Genomic DNA, 17,682 nt, shown 5'->3' with positions numbered 1-17,682 from the left:
GCACAGGCTGCAGACACGCAGGCTCAGTAGTTGTGGCACATGGGCCTAGTTGCTCCATGGCATGTGGGATCTTCCCAGACCAGGGCTCGAACCCATGTCCCCTGCGTTAGCAGGCAGATTCTCAACCACTGCGCCACCAGGGAAGCCCTTTAATCCATTTTGAGTTTATTTTTGTGTATGGTGTTAGGGAGTGTTCTAATTTCATTCTTTTACATGTAGCTGTCCAGTTTTCCCAGCACCACTTATTGAAGAGGCTGTCTTTTCTCCATTGTATATTCTTGCCTCCTTTGTCAAAAATAAGGTGACCATATGTGCATGGGTTTATCTCTGGGCTTTCTGTCCTGTTCCATTGACCTATATTTCTTTTTTTGTGCCAGTAGCATACTGTCTTGATTACTGTAGCTTTGTAGTATAGTCTGAAGTCAGGGAGCCTGATTCCTCCAGCTCCATTTTTCTTTCTCAAGATTGCTTTGGCTATTCGGGGTCTTTTGTGTTTCCATACAAATTGTGAAATTTCTTTTTCTAGTTCTGTGAAAAATGCAAGTGGTAGTTTGATAGGGATTGCACTGAATCTGTAGGTTGTTTCGGGTAGTATAGTCATTTTCACAATGTTGATTCTTCCGATCCAAGAACATGGTGTATCTCTCCATCTGTTTGTTATCATCTTTAATTTCTTTCATCAGTGTCTTATAGTTTTCTGCATACAGGTCTTTTGTCTCCCTAGGTAGGTTTATTCCTAGGTATTTTATTCTTTTTGTTGCAGTGGTAAATGGGAGTGTTTCCTTAATTTCTCTTTCAGATTTTTCATCATTAGTGTATAGGGATGCAAGAGATTTCTGTGCATTAATTTTGTATCCTTCTACTTTACCAAATTCGTTGTTTAACTCTAGTAGTTTTCTGGTAACATCTTTAGGATTCTCTATGTATAGTATGTCATCTGCAGACAGTGACAGCTTTACTTCTTCTTTTCCAATTTGGATTCCTTTTATTTCTACTTCTTCTCTGATTGCTGTGGCTAAAACTTCCAAAACTATGTTGAATAATAGTGGTGAGAGTGGGCAACCTTGTCTCGTTCCTGATCTTGGTGGAAACGGTTTCAGTTTTTCACCATTGAGCAAGATGTTGGCTGTGGGTTTGTCATATATGGCCTTTATTATGTTGAGGTAAGTTGATTGAACTTTTATAATATATAATCAGCGTTGTAGATCAAAAAGAAGGTGGTCGTTAAATACACTGTGTTGTGCTTTAAGGTGTTAGGGAATTAGGAAGGAATTGGTTTTGAACTATACCTTAACCAATAGCTGTGTAGCCATGTGTGCTTTCTGGCCTTGTATTTGGGAAATAATATTTCTGTTCTGAATTATTTAAGTGCATTTACTTAAGTATTTTAGACATTTCAGGACTCAGCACCTGAACCTTTGACTCTCCACCAAGTACATTTCTTTTATTTGATTCTTTGTAAACTCTTGATTTATGTTTGTATTGCACTTTATGAATTTGTTTTAAAGACATAGCTAAAATGAATAGGTTTTATTTCTTTTGGTCATTTGGAATAGGACAGACTTCTGGGTGAAATAACTAAGTCTGGCTAGGAGATGTTTTGCATTGATATTGAAATCTATGGTCTTTACTATGTACATGTGGCTGAAATTGTTATTTGACCAAGAACATTTATTATTTTATATCTTCTGTAGGCTATACATGTGTAAAATTCATGCATTTTAAAGTACCTGTCTTGGGAATTCCCTGGCGGTCCAGTGGTTAGGACTCTGTGCTTCCACTGCAGGGGGCATGGGTTCTATCCCTGGTCAGGAAACTTAAGATCCCATGAGATGCGTGGCACCAAAAAAAAAAGTGTGCCTGTCTCTTCTGTTTTAATACATCTTGTTAAACAGTATTTTTAAAAAATGAAGTTTGACTTCTTTGGGAATATTTGTGTCTTCATTAAGTTCCATATGCAGCGGTCCCCAACTTTTTGGCACCAGGGACCAGTTTCATGGAAGACAGTTTTTCCACGGGGTAGGGGGAGATGGTTCAGGCGGTAATGTGAGCGATGTGGAGCGGCAGATGGAGCTTCGGTCACTCGCCCGCTGCTCACCTCCTGCTCTTGCAGCCTGGTAATGGTCCTTGGCCTGGGGGTTGGGGACCCCTGCCATATAGGATCCATACTTTAATTAGTCTTTGCACATTTTGATCATATTCTGCTCAGAAAATTCTGTCATTTTGATTTGGTACAACAAAAATCTCAAGATGAGTGTTTTCTTTTCAGAAGTCAGGTGATTTATGTCTAAAGTCCCTGAGAATTTTGCATTCTGTGTTTTATTCTTTTCAGATGATCTGATGGTAGTTCTAGAAATAGCAGGAGAACTCCTTGTCAAGAGTATCAGAAACCTTATGGGAATTACCTGGTGGTCCAGTGGTTAGGACTTGGTGATTTCCCTGCTGGGGCCCGGGTTTGATCCCTGGTCAGGGAACTAAGATTCCACAAGCTGCGTGTTGGCCAAACAAACAAAAAAAGAATATCAGAAGTTTTAGATTTTTTTTATGCTGAATAGTTTGTAATTTGGAAAAGCTTATATGGTCTAGAAACAGGGGTCATTGTTTTGCTAAGGGAGGAAGAAAATATTAATAGACTGCACAGAAATGCTAACTAAGGATATGTCCGGGCAGTGAACCTGAGAATAAATCTCCTGAGGTAGGGGACCGTTCCCGTAAAAATTCTCCTCCCTAATAAAATAGTCACAAGAAGAAAGAATCCTTCCCTTCCAGCATTTCCAGGGTATGATGGCAAGAGCTGCAAAAACCATCCAGCAATGTAAAAACTAAGAGTCTGAGGGGAAAAAAGCCAAAATGTCAAGGCTGCCCAAGCAGAAAGACATGCTCTTTAATGACACCATTAGATCACTGCATCGATTCCACCTAGAGACTTGTTAAGACACCATTACGTATCTTTATTATTACTTAAGCCACTGCTTTGCAGCAAACGAGGTATTCAACAAGCCTGTTTTCATGTGCTGCGCAATCTCACAAATCATAAAAGCATGTCCACCAATCTGAATATCTGTAACAAAGTCACCCACCAACCATCTCAGTAAAGTGAGGCTTGCCTGGAAAATGCTATTAATGCTGACTTCAGTGTTGGCTAAGCAAGCAATCACTGCTCTGGGAAGCTAAAACTAGTTAACTTTTTTGAATTAAAATACATTGAAATGCTTTTAAATGAAGGATCTTCATGCCAGCACTAGAACATTTCTCTGCCTAGATCCTTTTGTATATACTGAGTGTTAAGCTCCTTTTTCCTCTTATTTATATAGGAATATTCTGCCATTGACTACTAAACTTGTACTTTTTATTTAGTTATTTATTAAAAATTTTTTTTAAATTAATTTATTTTGGCTGCACCATGTCTGAGTTGCGACACGCGGGATCTTTAGTTGGGGCATGTGGACTCTTAGTCATGGCATGCATGTGGGATCTGATTCCCCACCCAGGGATCGAACCTGGGCCCCCTGCCTTGGGAGCATGGAGTCTTACCCACTGGACCACCAGGGAAGTCCCTAAACTTGCACTTTTTAAATAAAGAAGATAGTCTATCTCATCAGAAGCTGGGGGGAATTTCTTAAGCAAGGAAGACACCAAATTTTGTTTTTTTTTTTAATAAAAGGCAGTGCTTTCTGTCACTTCTTATGTTTCATTGTTATACTGTACTTTTCATTGTTATAGGAATTATGATATGGTAGTTTACTTACACGTTTTCCGTTGCAGGATTTCTAGGTGTAGCTTAAAATAATTTGAGGGAAAGCTAAAGATCAGACAGGTACATATTAAAGATATTAAATATTTATTCTAGATCCTGATTAGATTACAGCATCCCAAACTTTACAGAAAAAGCTACTTTTCCCCATAACGTTCCAATTATTTATTTATTTTTGGGGAATTTTTGAATTTTATTTATTTTTTTATATAGCAGGTTCTTATTAGCCATCCCTTTTATACACATCAGTGTATACATGTCAATCCCAATCGCCCAATTCATCCCACCCCCCCCACCCCCCGCCGCTTTTGCACCTTGGTGTCCATACGTTTGTTCTCTACTTCTGTGTCTCACTTTCTGCCCTGCAAACCAGTTCATCTGTACCATTTTTCTAGGTCCCATATATATGTGTTAATACACGATATTTGTTTTTCTCTTTCTGACTTACTTCACTCTGTATGACAGTCTCTAGATTCGTCCTCGTCTCTACAAATGACCCAATTTCGTTCCTTTTTATGGCTGAGTAATATTCCATTGTATATATGTACCACATCTTCTTTATTCATTTGTCTGTCGATGGACATTTAGGTTGCTTCCATGACCTGGCTATTGTAAGTAGTGCTGCAGTGAACATTGGGGTGCATGTGTCTTTTTTTTTTTTTTAATTAATTTATTTATTTATGGCTGTGTTGGGTCTTCGTTTCTGTACGAGGGCTTTCTTCTAGTTGTGGCAAGCGGGGGCCACTCTTCATCGCGGTGCGCGGGCCTCTCACTATCGCGGTCTCTCTTGTTGCAGAGCACAGGCTCCAGACGTGCAGGCTCAGTAATTGTGACTCACGGGCCCAGTTGCTCCGCGGCATGTGGGATCTTCCCAGACCAGGGCTCGAACCCGTGTCCCCTGCATTGGCAGGCAGACTCTCAACCACTGCGCCACCAGGGAAGCCCCATGTGTCTTTTTGAATTATGGTTTTCTCAGGGTATATGCCCAGTAGTGGGATTGCTAGGTCATATGGTAATTCTATTTTTAGTTTTTTAAGGAACCTCCATACTGTTCTCCATAGTGGCTGTATCAATTTACATTCCCACCAACAGTGCAAGAGGATTCCCTTTTCTCCACACCCTCTCCAGCATTTGTTGTTTGTAGATTTTCTGATGATGCCCATTCTTACTGGTGTGAGGTGATACCTCATTGTAGTTTTGATTTGCATTTCTCTAATAATTAGTGATGTTGAGCAGCTTTTCATGTGCTTCTTGGCCATCTGTATGTCCTCTTTGGAGAAATGTCTATTTAGATCTTCTGCCCATTTTTTAATTGGGTTGTTTGTTTTTTTAATATTGAGCTGCATGAGCTGTTTATATATTTTGGAGATTAATCCTGTTGATTAATTAATGTCTGTTGATTCGTTTGCAAATATTTTCTCCCATTCTGAGGGTTGTCTTTTCGTCTTGTTTGTAGTTTCCTTTGCTGTGCAAAAGCTTTGAAGTTTCATTAGGTCCCATTTGTTTATTTTTGGTTTTATTTGCATTACTCTAGGAGGTGGATCAAAAAAGATCTTGCTGTGATTTATGTCAAAGAGTGTTCTTCCTATGTTTTCCTCTAAGACTTTTATAGTGTCCGGTCTTAAATTTAGGTCTTGAATCCATTTTAAGTTTATTTTTGTGTATGGTGTTAGGGAGTGTTCTAATTTCATTCTTTTACATGTAGCTGTCCAGTTTTCCCAGCACCACTTATTGAAGAGACTGTCTTTTCTCCATTGTATATCCTTGCCTCCTTTGTCATAGATTAGTTGACCTTAGGTGCGTGGCTTTCTATCCTGTTCCATTGACCTATATTTCTGTTTTTGTGCCAGTACCATACTGTCTTGACTACTGTAGCTTTGTAGTATAGTCTGAAGTCAGGGAGTCTGATTCCTCCAGCCCCATTTTTTTTCCCTCAAGACTGCTTTGGCTCTTTGGGGTCTTTTGTGTCTCCATACAAATTTTAAGATTTTTTGTTCTAGTTCTGTAAAAAATGCTATTAGTAATTTGATAGGGATTGCATTGAATCTGTAGATTGCTTTGGGTAGTATAGTCATTTTCACAATATTGATTCTTCCAATCCAAGGACATGGTATATTTCTCCATCTGTTGGTATCATCTTTAATTTCTTTCAACAGTATCTTATAGTTTTCTTCATACAGGTCTTTTGTCTCCCTAGGTAGGTTTATTCCTAGGTATTTTTTTCTTTTTGTTGCAGTGGTAAATGGGAGTGTTTCCTTAATTTCTCTTTCAGATTTTACATCATTAGTGTATAGGCATGCAAGAGATATCTGTGCATTAATTTTGTATCCTGCAACTTTACCAAATTCATTGATTAGCTCTAGTAGTTTTCTGGTGGCACCTTTAGGATTTTCTGTATATAGTATCATGTTGTCTGCAAACAGTGACAGTTTTACTTCTTTTCCAATATGTATTCCTTTTATTTCTATTTCTTCTCTGATTGTCTTGGCTAGGACTTCCAAAACTATGTTGAATAATAGTGGTGAGAGTGGACATTCTTGTCTTGTTCCTGATCTTAGAGGAAATGCTTTCAGTTTTTCACCATTGAGAATGATGTTTGCTGTGGGTTTGTTGTATATGGCCTTTATTACGTTGAGGTAGGTTCCCTCTATGCCCACTTTTTGGAGAGTTTTATCATAAATGGGTGTTGAATTTTGTCCAAAGCTTTTTCTGTATCTATTGAGATGATCATATGGGTTTTCTCCTTAAATTTGTTAATATGATTTTTTTTTCTTCAATTTGTTAATTAGTCAGGTTATCTAGACCCTACTACCACTTTCTGTAACTGCTACCCAGGGCTTGAAGGGGCCTATGCTCACAGCAGTATTTGGTGACAATGATAGTAATACAGTGATTCTAGGATTGTTGCTGATAAACTTTCTGAGACTGAATATGCCTACGAAAAACAAGATGGTAGTGAGATGGGCTCTTTGACCATTGAAGGGACTTTGTTTCTGGCTTCACTCCTGAGGACCTTGTGTAACTGTGGCTTACTCATTGAAGTTGCTGTTAGAAACTGTTACTAACGTTCATATCTAGGACTTGAAAATATTAAAGGAAAATTAGCTATTTATTATATTGATTTTTGTCAATATGATATTAATTTTTAAAAATTCAGGACCATTTTTTCATTTTTTTTGTTGTCTGTATTGGGACTAGAACCATATTATTTTTCAGATACACCTTATTTTGTACAAAAATAGGATAATCCTCCCCCCGAGATCTTTGATTATGTTATGTTATCTTTGATTTGGTTTTGTTAGAATCCTCAGAAAAGCAGAGAATCTGTAATTCTCTTTATGGGAATGAATAGCTGCCGGATGGAGTCCATGTTCCTATAGTATCTGGACTTTGTCTGTATCTACTTGCCTATGTTGAATTCTTCTTTTAAGTTAATGATCAGTTTTATTGCTTCTTCAGTACTGGCAATCTTTTATTGCATGTTTGTAAAGTCCTCCTTCCATATCATGGAAGAGATGAAATATCTAGCAGTGAGAAGCAATCTGTTTAAAATTTTCTATCCATACCTTTTCTATCTGGAGAATTTCTTTTTATCCATATCTTTTATAGTTGATTTTCAAAAACAAGTCTCCATTCTCAGATAGAGTTGGTTGTGTAACCTCAAAACTTAAAGTCAGTTATATAATTAAAGGTTGTCTATCCACCTGAATAGTGGAAATCTCAAAGAAAACTATTAGAATGATTTTCCACCTTACAGAAGTCATGTTGCCATTGTCCAAAGTCATTTTCTCTTAAATATTTAATGCTTTCAGTTATGTTGTTTACGTCAGTCAGTACAGTTACTTTAGTTGGGTTTTTGTTTTCAGATTTGCATTACTAACAAGTTCTTAGATCTGTGATTTTCCTTATCCTGTTGGAATTAACTTCTAGTTCCTCCAGTCTTCCTCTCTACTCTTATGATGAGCTAATTATTTACATCAGTTTTTGGACTTTTACGTACTGACACTTTTGAAGCACAGAGTGCTAATTAATATTAAATACTTTTTTGAGGTCTATCTGAGCTTTGATATATCTTTTGAGTTTTGTCTTGGAATATCTGTCATAGTGGGAAACAAGTCAGGTTGGAAAGTTGAAGATGTCACCAGGGCTTATGAACAAAAACTTAATATTGAATCCAGTTTTATTTTACATTTGAATTCATGATTCAGAACCAAAAGTAAGATCTAGAACTCGGTTTCAAATTTTCTTTGTAGCAGTGTTTCTCAGGGAGTTTGAAAATGTGTGGGGCATTCATTGTTGGTGTCAGAATGGCATGGGGAATATTGTTGGCATTAATGGAAGGGAGCCAGAGATCCTGTGTGTCCTGAATGTGGGGACAGTCCTGTGCAGTGATGTTTTGTCAGAACTTCCTCCGTGCTGGTAGCATCACAGTTGAGAAACCCTAGAGATGAAGCATTAAAGTTTATGCCAGATACATTCATATCAGGTAACATTAGGCGTATTCATGAGTTAAACTTACACGGTATCCTTTGTATTCGCTTTTTTTTTTTGATGGTAGATTCTTGAGTCTTTTTATTTATTTGTTTGTTTTGGTTGCGCTGGGCCTTAGTTGTGGCAGGCGGGCTCCTTAGTTGTGGCTTGCGGGCTTCTTAGTTGCGGCTTGCTAACTGCTTTGTTGAGGCTCACTGGCTCCTTAGTTGCAGCACGCGGGCTCCTTAGTTGTGGCATGCGAACTCTTAGTTGCGGCATGCATGTGGGATCTAGTTCCCTGAACCAGGGATCAAACCCAGGCCCCCTGCATTGGGAGCACGTGATCTTAACCACTGTGCCACCAGGGAAGTTCCAATCCTTTGTGTTCTTTTTTTTTTTTTTTTAAATTTATTTATTTTTGGCTGTGTTGGGTCTTCGTTGCTGCGTGCAGGCTTTCTCTAGTTGTGGCAAGTGGGGGCTACTCTTCGTTGCAGTGCACGGGCTCTAGGCACACGGGCTTCAGTAGTTGTGGCTCGTGGGCTCTAGAGCACAGGCTCAGTAGTTGTGGTGCACGGGCTTAGTTGCTCCGTGGCATATGGGATCCTCCCGGACCAGGGCTCCAACCCATGTCTCCTGCACTGGCAGGCAGATTCTTAACCACTGTGCTACCAGGGAAGTCCCTTTTGTATTCTTGTTTTTTTTTTTTTTTTGAGATATAATTGACATAATAAACTGAACGTAAAGTGTTCAAGTTGATAAATTTAGATGTGTTACGTGTACCGTGACCCAACACCTCAGTGAAGATAGTGAACATACCTATTACACCCAAAAGTTTCCTCTTCTTTATAACTCTTCCTGCTTACCTACCAGCCCCCAATTACCTGTGACCTGCTTTCTGTAACTATATATTAATTTGCATTTTCTGGCGTTTTATATAAATGAAATCATATAGCATGTGCTCTTTTTTCTGGCTTCTTTCAGCATAATTATTTTGAGATTCATCCACGTCATTGTGTGTTATTAAATTTTTTTATTGCTGAATAGTATTCCATTGTACAGACATACAGTAATGTGTGTAGGTATTCACCTGTTAATGGACATTTGGATTGTGTTCACTTTGGGGCTCTTAAAAAGAAAGCTGTTCAACAACATTCACATACAAACCTTTATGTGGATGTGTGCTTTCACTTTTCTTGGGTAAACACCGAGGAGTATTATAGCTAGATAATATGGTAATGTATGTGTTACTATTAAAAACGCTACCCCATTGTTTTCCACAGTGATTGTTCTGTTTTACATTTCCACCAGCAGTTTCTGTACATTCTTGCTGATCTTGGTCTGGTCAGTCTTTAATTTTAGCTATTCTAGTAGGTGTGTAGTGATATCTTATTATGATTTTAATTTGTGTTTCATCAGTTACTGGTGATGTTGAGCATCTTTTCATGTGTCTGGTTGCCACCTGTATGTCTTCTTTGGTGAAGTGTCTAGTCAAATCATTCTTAAAAATTAGGTTTTTTAAAATATTGAGCGTTGATAGTTCTTTATATATTCTGGATACAAGTCCTTTATCAGATATATCCTTTGCCAATATTTTCTTTCAGTCTGTGGTTGTCTTTTCATTCCCTTAACAGTACCTTTTGAAAAAACAGAAGCTGTTAGTTTTGCTGAAGTCCATTTTATCGATTTGTTCTGTGGATTACGCTTTTGGTGTCATTTTAGAAATCTTTGCCTAACATCAGGTCATAAAGAGTTTCTCCAATGTTTTCTTTTATAAATTTTATGGTTTTAGATGATACATTTAGATCTATGATCTGTCTTGAGATAATTTTTATTTATTGTGTAATGTATAGACTAAAGTTAATATTATAATTATTTTTTGGCAAATGGGTATTCACTTGTTCTGGCACCATTTGTTGAAAAGATTATCTTTTTTTTCACCTTTGCCAAAAATCAGTTGTTCTTATATAACAAGTCCTGAAATCAGGTATTGTTAGCCCTCAACTTTGTTCTTTTTCAAAGCTGCTTTGACTTTTCTAAGCCATTTGCGTATACATTTTAGAATAAAATTGTCAATTTCTACACAAAAAGCTTACTGGGATTTTGATTGGGATGGCTTTGAATCTGTAGATTAATTTACTGCTTATTTCATTGTTTAATTTCTCTCAGAAATGTTTTGTAGTTTTCCTTGTACATGTTTTTCACATGTTTTGTCAGACTTATCCCTAAGTATTTAATATTTTTTGAAACTCTTGTAAAAAATGTTGTTTTTGAAACTTGCTCTCCAATCAGGTCTTGTCCAATAAGCATGTGGCTCCTGATCATCTGTTGCAAATCTGCCAGCGCATCGGTCCCATGTTGGATAAAGAAATTCCACCCAGTATTTCAAGAGTCACTTCTTTACTTGGTGCAGGAAGGCAGTCTTTGCTACGTACAGCAAAAGGTACCTTAATTTGAAGAAGTGTTCTGCTTTGTATTACTAGCTTAATAATTATTATAATTGTGAAGTAATGTAAGCATTGTGGAAGAAAGGTGATATGTAACTAAAAACCATGCTGTGGACTATAAAATTCTCTGCATTTAGCATAGATGTTGAATTTTATTACATCAGTGTTTAATGGGTCCTTCTGCATTTAAAAAAATGATAAAGGTATAGATGTTAAGCTTAAAAGCTTGAATTTATTCTGAGATGTGTTTGAGGTTTTATCAATGTGAGTTCTTATTTTTCCATTTTGTAGCTCACTTATAACTTCATTGAATGTAATTGTATGTGTCTAATAAACTCTTTAAATGCTAGAAGTATTTCATTTGATATTTAGATTCTGCAAGCCCTTTTATAAGGGGAAGTGATTTTCTAAATTTGGTAGCAGTTTGAAAATGAGCACCAAAAATGTACAAATGCATGGTTCTTTTTCACCAGTTTAATTTTTTTGCGAAATTATGTGGTAGCAAAATGTTTGGAATTGCTGTTCTTTTTCTGTTAGCTTGGTATAAATTACTTAGACTCAGTATATGTATGTGATATGATCTATGTATACAACGTGGCTTAACTGCTAATGGGCAAGAATGTTGGCTCTTCTGATCCTGAGTATACGTCAAGTTCATCCCTCATGATTATTTTTAAGATCTGTTGCTGATGTGATGCTGCCTCTTAGATGCTCCACCAGTGTAAATTTTGACTGAGAAAGAACAACCCTTCCTCTTGGTTCCATGCCAGACTGGTTTGTCAGCTTTAGTTGTTTCTCAGTGCTCTATGGTCATGCCACACTGTGGCTTGAATCAGGAAACTGTTCATATTCTTCCTTTTTCTGTGTCCCTATTCACCTTGTAATTATTCTGTTTTAGGTTGTTATATAGTAGTTGCCTGGGTAGCCTGTTTTCCTGTTTTCTTTACTTGTGTCAAGCTCAATGTCGTTTTGTGATGAGCACTGCTTTAGAACTGGCAGACCTTAGAAGAAACTTCAGCAAGCTCTCCTAGGGTAGGGACCATATTTCTCTGTTTTGTACTAGTGACACAAGAGGATGCCTTGTAACTGCTCTTTGATAATGATAGTGGTAATGAATTCATTCATGTAACACATGATATGCCTGTTAGTTTGGGGCACCCGAGGCTCAGTAGAGGGTTTATATAATGCCTTTCTTACCTTCCTCTTTCAGTTGTGAAGAAGCAGATTTCTAGCACAGCATAATCTGTGTTCTGCTGCTATCTCCTATACAGGGGGTAGACAGTTTTTCTTAGTATATTTGCTAAGAGGGATAGGACTTGAGAATTAGTGTTCAGACTCAAAAGATCCTACATATGCTCTTGTGTAAAGGATTATCTGTGATCCTAAAACAGGAGGAAAGCCATTTAATTTTGTCAGTACTTTCTAAGGTGATTAAAATCATGGTAATATTGGCCATCATTATTTTTAAAACTCAGTAACATTTCAATAAGTTAATTAAGTCAGGATTTTCATATAAACCAAAAAAATTAAAATTTTCCTTACAAAAATTTCCGGTTTTGGAAAGTTGGATCAGTTGTGATTAAGACCTTTATCATTAATAATTGTACGGTATAATTCTGCAATGAAAAATAAAAACCTGTTTGGCACTGAGTGGGACTTGGAGTCAAAAGATCTGGTTTTATGGTCCATCTTGACTAATCATTTGCAGTGGATCTCTTTAAAGGTCCTGGAACCTTTGAGCCTCAGTTACCTCACTTGTAAATTGGCAATGATACCTACCTCACAGGGTTGTTGTGAGGATTCAATGAGATAATGTATGTGGAAAGCACTTTGTAACTTGTAAAGTGCTACACAAATGTTAGTTGTTGTTGTTGTATCTGAGATGTCTTAAATTTTTTTTTTCCTTCAGAAATAGTCTAATAAACCTCTAGGGCTTTTCTGTTAAAGTATATTAGTTGGTAAACCGTTGAATAAACAGTTTATTACAATATACGTAAGTATTCTATAAAATCTTTCTTGGGGTTAACTTTCAAGATTTTATGTGTATCTAAAATTCATTTTAAAGACTGCAGGCACACAGTTTGGAAGGGCTCTGCCTTTGCTGCTCTTCATAGAGGAAGACCTCCTGAAATGCCGGTGAATTATGGTTCCCCACCAAATCTTGGTAAGTGAGGTTGACTTTTCAGAGGCCCAAAGCCATTTTTTAATTTCTTGACCAACTTTGTAACTGCTATATTAAAACTTAAAAGGTAGTACTGGTAATGTTTCAAATTCCTAAAATTATTACTAAAAGTAATAAAAGTCAATGAAAACAATCTTATTTCAATAAGAAGTCTGTACTAGTGCTTATAGTAGAAGAGAACTGGGAAGAAACTTCGTCTTTAGGATTTCTCGAACATTGATTTCTTGACCCTCTAGAAATTGTTTTGGAGGTTTTCTTAGCTTTTTACATATTGGCTCCCCCTTAACCACTTTCATTGTTTTTATTTCCTAGTGGAGATACATCGAGGAAAACAACTCACAGGGTGTTCCACTTTTAGCACAGCATTTCCAGGAACTATGTATCAGCATATAAAAATGCACAGAAGGATTCTCGGACATCTATCTGCTGTTTACTGTGTAGCATTTGATAGGACAGGACATAGAATCTTTACAGTGAGTTAACATTTTAAACTCAATTTGGTATTATCTGGAGCACTTTAGTGTGCCTCAGAATTATCTAGAAAATCTTATAAAACATGTAGATTCTATCTTTCCTCTTTGTCAGGAATTTTGACTCAGTAGGTCTGGTGTGGGGCCCATGAATTTACATTTTTATTCAATATTGCAAGTGATTCAGATGCAGATAATCAGGCCTTGTGTGTTTTTTGTGATACACTGATTTAGAGCAGGGGTTCTTGAGCATGATCATCAAGGATGCTTAAAAATATGCATTCCTAATACTTCCCCTCCAGCCCATTCTAGACCTACTGAATTAGGTTATAGTATGTATTAACCAAAAACAATCCAAAAAAACCCCCTCTACATTAATCAAAAAGACCCCCTTACCCCCAAAATCCAAATCTGTACAGGTGATTCATATTCACATTGATTAATCATGATCTAGGGAAATTGATTAACACTGAAAGATTATTTTATAATTGTTGTAAAACTATATGTAAATATTTGGAATTTAATTTACCGTTTTAATGTTTTAAGGGAAAATTAGGGTGGGTAAGAGGTTTAAATTTCATTTTTCAGTTGTTGAGACTCAGAGTAGATACTCAAATATTTGCTGAGTGGATGGATGCTTGCTGGTACTATAAATTTGAGACTCTGTTGCTTAGTTATTTAAAATGCATGTTCTAGTCCCATTATTTTTTGTTTTTGGAATTGCCACTTCCTCAACTTGTGAAACATAGATCAGTCTTAACTAACACTTATCAAATTATTTCGCTTGATATGAGCTAAACGAACATTTAACCATTGTTAATTGAAATGGGTGAGCCATGAACTTTTAGTTGGACTTATTACTTGGCAGAGAATTTGGGGAAAATAGTATTTATAATAGGTCTAAGCCATAGAAATGAAAACTTCAAGGTATCTTTGTTATTTGATTTGAAAAAAAAACTATTATAAGTGTTCTCGGCTGTCAGAAAAAACTATTGTAAGTGTTCTTGGCTGTAAGATTCATAATTTGCAGAATATTCTACAGTTGGAAAGAGAGGAGGAGTTATAGACACTTAATTTGAGTGACATGTAAATGGCATTTTTTTAAATGATGAAAAAGACTTGCTGTATTAACATTTTATTTTTGGGTGTATTTTTTCTCAGGGTTCGGACGATTGTTTGGTGAAGATTTGGTCAACACACAATGGCCGCCTATTATCCACATTAAGAGGTCATTCTGCAGAAATTTCAGATATGGCAGTAAACTATGAGAATACAATGATTGCTGCAGGGAGCTGTGATAAAATAATTAGAGTGTGGTGCTTGAGAACTTGTGCTCCAGTTGCTGTGCTCCAAGGACACACGGGGTCAATTACATCTTTACAGGTAAACCAGCTTTAGTGTGCACATTTGTGTATTATCTCCTTTTCCTTTAAAACTCTTTTTCTTTGGAGATGAGAAATAGTAAGATGCTTAGTAGTTATATGCTCTATTTTAAATTTAGTAATAAAGAGAAATATAATTAATCATAGTTCCATGAATCTTAGAAGGGTGATGTAACAAATATATAATGCAGTTAAGAGCTTTATATGAAGGCTTGATGGATGACTTATTGTTTCCTTAAGGTTTATAGTTGAACTGAATGAGTGTCATTACACACTCATGGTGTTAAAGGAGAAAAATCATCAATTTAAGACTTGTGGATTTTGATAAGTGGATTAAATTTGCTGAAATATATTAATTTTTTTCCTTCATTGGGGATGTTAATTTTGAACCACATACACAGTAGACAGAATAGTATGATGAACCCCTGTGTGCCCATCACCTCAGGCCAATTCTTCTTCAGCCATTTCACCTTGTACCCAAAGCAAATCCTAGATTTCATATCATTTCTTCTGTAAAAACTTCAGTATGTCTTCCTAAAAGACATACTGTGTTTTATTAAAAACATGATCATCACTCTTGTTTGTTGATGTTCAAATTTCCAGTTGTTTCATAAATAGCATTATTTTGTTTAGTTTGTTTGAATTAGGAATCAGACAAAGCCTGTACCTTACAATTGCTATAGATTAAAAGAATTTTAAAACAATTGCACAGTCTTGTCCAATTTTTTTTTATAACCACTTGCAGCTTCTTTGTTGAGGAAGTTGGGTTTATCTATAGAGTTCCCACAGTTTGGGTACCGTTTGCTTCCTTGTGGAGTAGATAACATGTTTCTTTGTGTTTCTTGTAAGTTGGTTGTTGGATCCAGAGCAGTAGTTTTATTTAATGTGCATGAGAATCACTTGGAGGCCTTGTTTAAAACACAGATTGTGGGGCTTTCCTGGTGGCACAGTGGTTAAGAATCCGCCTGCCAATGCAGGGGACACGGTTCGATCCCTGGTCTGGGAAGATCCCACATGCCGCAGAGCAACTAAGCCCGTGCGCCACAACTACTGAGCCTGCGCTCTGGAGCCCATGCTCTGCAACAAGAGAAGCCACGACAATGAGGAGCCCGCGCATGGCAACGAAGAGTAGCCCCCGATCACTGCAACTAGAGAAAGCCCGCACGCAGCAATGAAGGCCCAACGCAGCCAAAAATAAAAACAAATATAAATAAATAAATTTATATAAAAACAAAAAAACCCAAAAAAACACAGATTGCTAGGCCCCAGTGCCAGAAATTTTGTTTGATTCAGAATGTTGGAGGCGGGGCCTGAGAATTTGCCGTCATAACAAGTTCCCAAGTGCTGCTTCTGCTCCTCCTTTATTTATTATTATTATTTTTTAAATTTTATTTAATTATACCTTTTATTATTTATTTATTCATTTATTTAATTTTAGCTGCGTTGGGTCTTTGTTGTTGTGTGCAGGCTTTCTCTAGTTGCGGCGAGCGGGGTCTGCTCTTTGTTGCGGAGCATGGGCTCTAGGTGCACGGGCTTCAGTAGTTGGGGCACGCAGGCTCTGGAGTGCAGGCTCAGTAGTTGTGGCTCACGGGACCAGTTGCTCCGCGGCATGTGGGATCTTCCCGGGCCAGGGCTCGACCCGTGTCCCCTGCATTGGCAGGCGGATTCTCAACCACTGTGCCACCAGGGAAGTCCTGTTCCTCCTTTAGGGACTACACTTTCAGGATCATTGATCGAGAGGCTTGGTTACCTTGAGGTATGCTCTTCCAGGCATTGAATGTCTGGTGATCTCTGCAGTTGCCTTAGATCCATTAGTACTGAGAATGGTGCTACTCAGTCATTTTTTTTTTTTTTTTTTTTGAAAATTACGTTTTGCTAGTAGATAATGATTTGTAAGGCCTTTTAAGGCATGTTGGTGCCTCTGATTTGAGTTTGAGTAAGACAAGCAGAGTGGTTTCATTTTCATATGTGAATTTACCCAGGGTATATGTTAAGTGGTCTATAAGTAGATTTGGTGTGAAGTTCTGTGATAAAAGTGACTTTTCTCAACTCTTGTGGTCAATATTCTTGAAGAATAAAGACTGCAGACTTATTTTTGAAGGATGACACTATAATTGGGGTTGTGTTTTACTTTGAGAATGTAAGCAAAATTTTTGATGTGCCTGTTTATTTTTTGGCAAGGAGTATATTGTTCTGTAGAGGATTTCATAGGTTAAAAATTAATTCCAATCCTAGCTATGTTCCACAGGTTAAAAAAATTTTTTTTATTTTGTTATTTGATATGAACTTATAGGCAACATAACAGCAAATAAGAACATTTATAATACTTTTTGAGGGTGTCTGTCTTAAAACCATTAGGGAATTCTTCAGTGTGAAAGTGGAGCTCTGGTCTTCACTGAAAGCCCCATTCTTTTGGTAATGGGGGCCCACATGTGTTTACTACCTACTGAATATATCAAAAAACTCTACTTGGGTGGTGATAGGTTTTTATACATCAGAAGGCTTATCTGTGCTTGCTGGTGGTTACTCTGAAGTTCAAAGTCAAGCAAATGCATGATTTTAGTTATTAATCTTCTTCATGTTCTTTGCCTTGTTGTTAGTGGCATGTATAAACCATTTTAAATTTTAGTAAAGGTTTTCTTTTTATTTATTAAAAAAAGATATGTAAGTAATATTGTTTGCAAAAAAATTAGTAGTTAATAGCAAATAAAATTAAGAACTTCCATAATCTTACCATCTAGAAATAATCACTTTCAGTATTTTAGCACACACCTTTCTCATGGGTAGCAGTATACAGTGTCATTTAATATAATTTACATTCTCAAAAATGTTAGTATTAGACTTAACTGGGTTAGAGGTAGAACCTTTTGTCTATCTAAGAGGATCAAGTGAACATTCTTCAGGAGTAAAAGACATACTGCAGAGCTGGCAACTAGAAAAGCTGGACAAAGGTGAAAAAAGTATCTGAAGTACTAATATA

At 36.9% G+C, this 17,682-nt stretch overlaps 1 protein-coding gene across 3 annotated transcripts in view; it reads left to right on the top strand.

Moving 5' to 3' along the window:
* The window catches only part of BRWD1 (bromodomain and WD repeat domain containing 1), a 128,003-nt gene that overhangs the window by 17,945 nt on the left and 92,376 nt on the right, over nucleotides 1–17,682 (top strand). For all 3 annotated transcript variants that reach the window (XM_059921577.1, XM_059921576.1, XM_059921574.1), the window contains 4 exons: nucleotides 10,514–10,664; nucleotides 12,734–12,832; nucleotides 13,163–13,323; nucleotides 14,482–14,703. In XM_059921577.1, coding sequence (XP_059777560.1) covers nucleotides 10,514–10,664; nucleotides 12,734–12,832; nucleotides 13,163–13,323; nucleotides 14,482–14,703 — 633 coding nt within the window. The remainder of the gene's footprint in view (nucleotides 1–10,513; nucleotides 10,665–12,733; nucleotides 12,833–13,162; nucleotides 13,324–14,481; nucleotides 14,704–17,682) is intronic.

This window comes from Balaenoptera ricei, chromosome 4, assembly GCF_028023285.1.
Source record: "Balaenoptera ricei isolate mBalRic1 chromosome 4, mBalRic1.hap2, whole genome shotgun sequence".
Classification (NCBI taxonomy): Eukaryota; Metazoa; Chordata; class Mammalia; order Artiodactyla; family Balaenopteridae; genus Balaenoptera; species Balaenoptera ricei.
The sequence above is the reverse complement of the archived record's forward strand: the minus strand, read 5'-3'. Positions and strand labels throughout refer to the sequence as shown.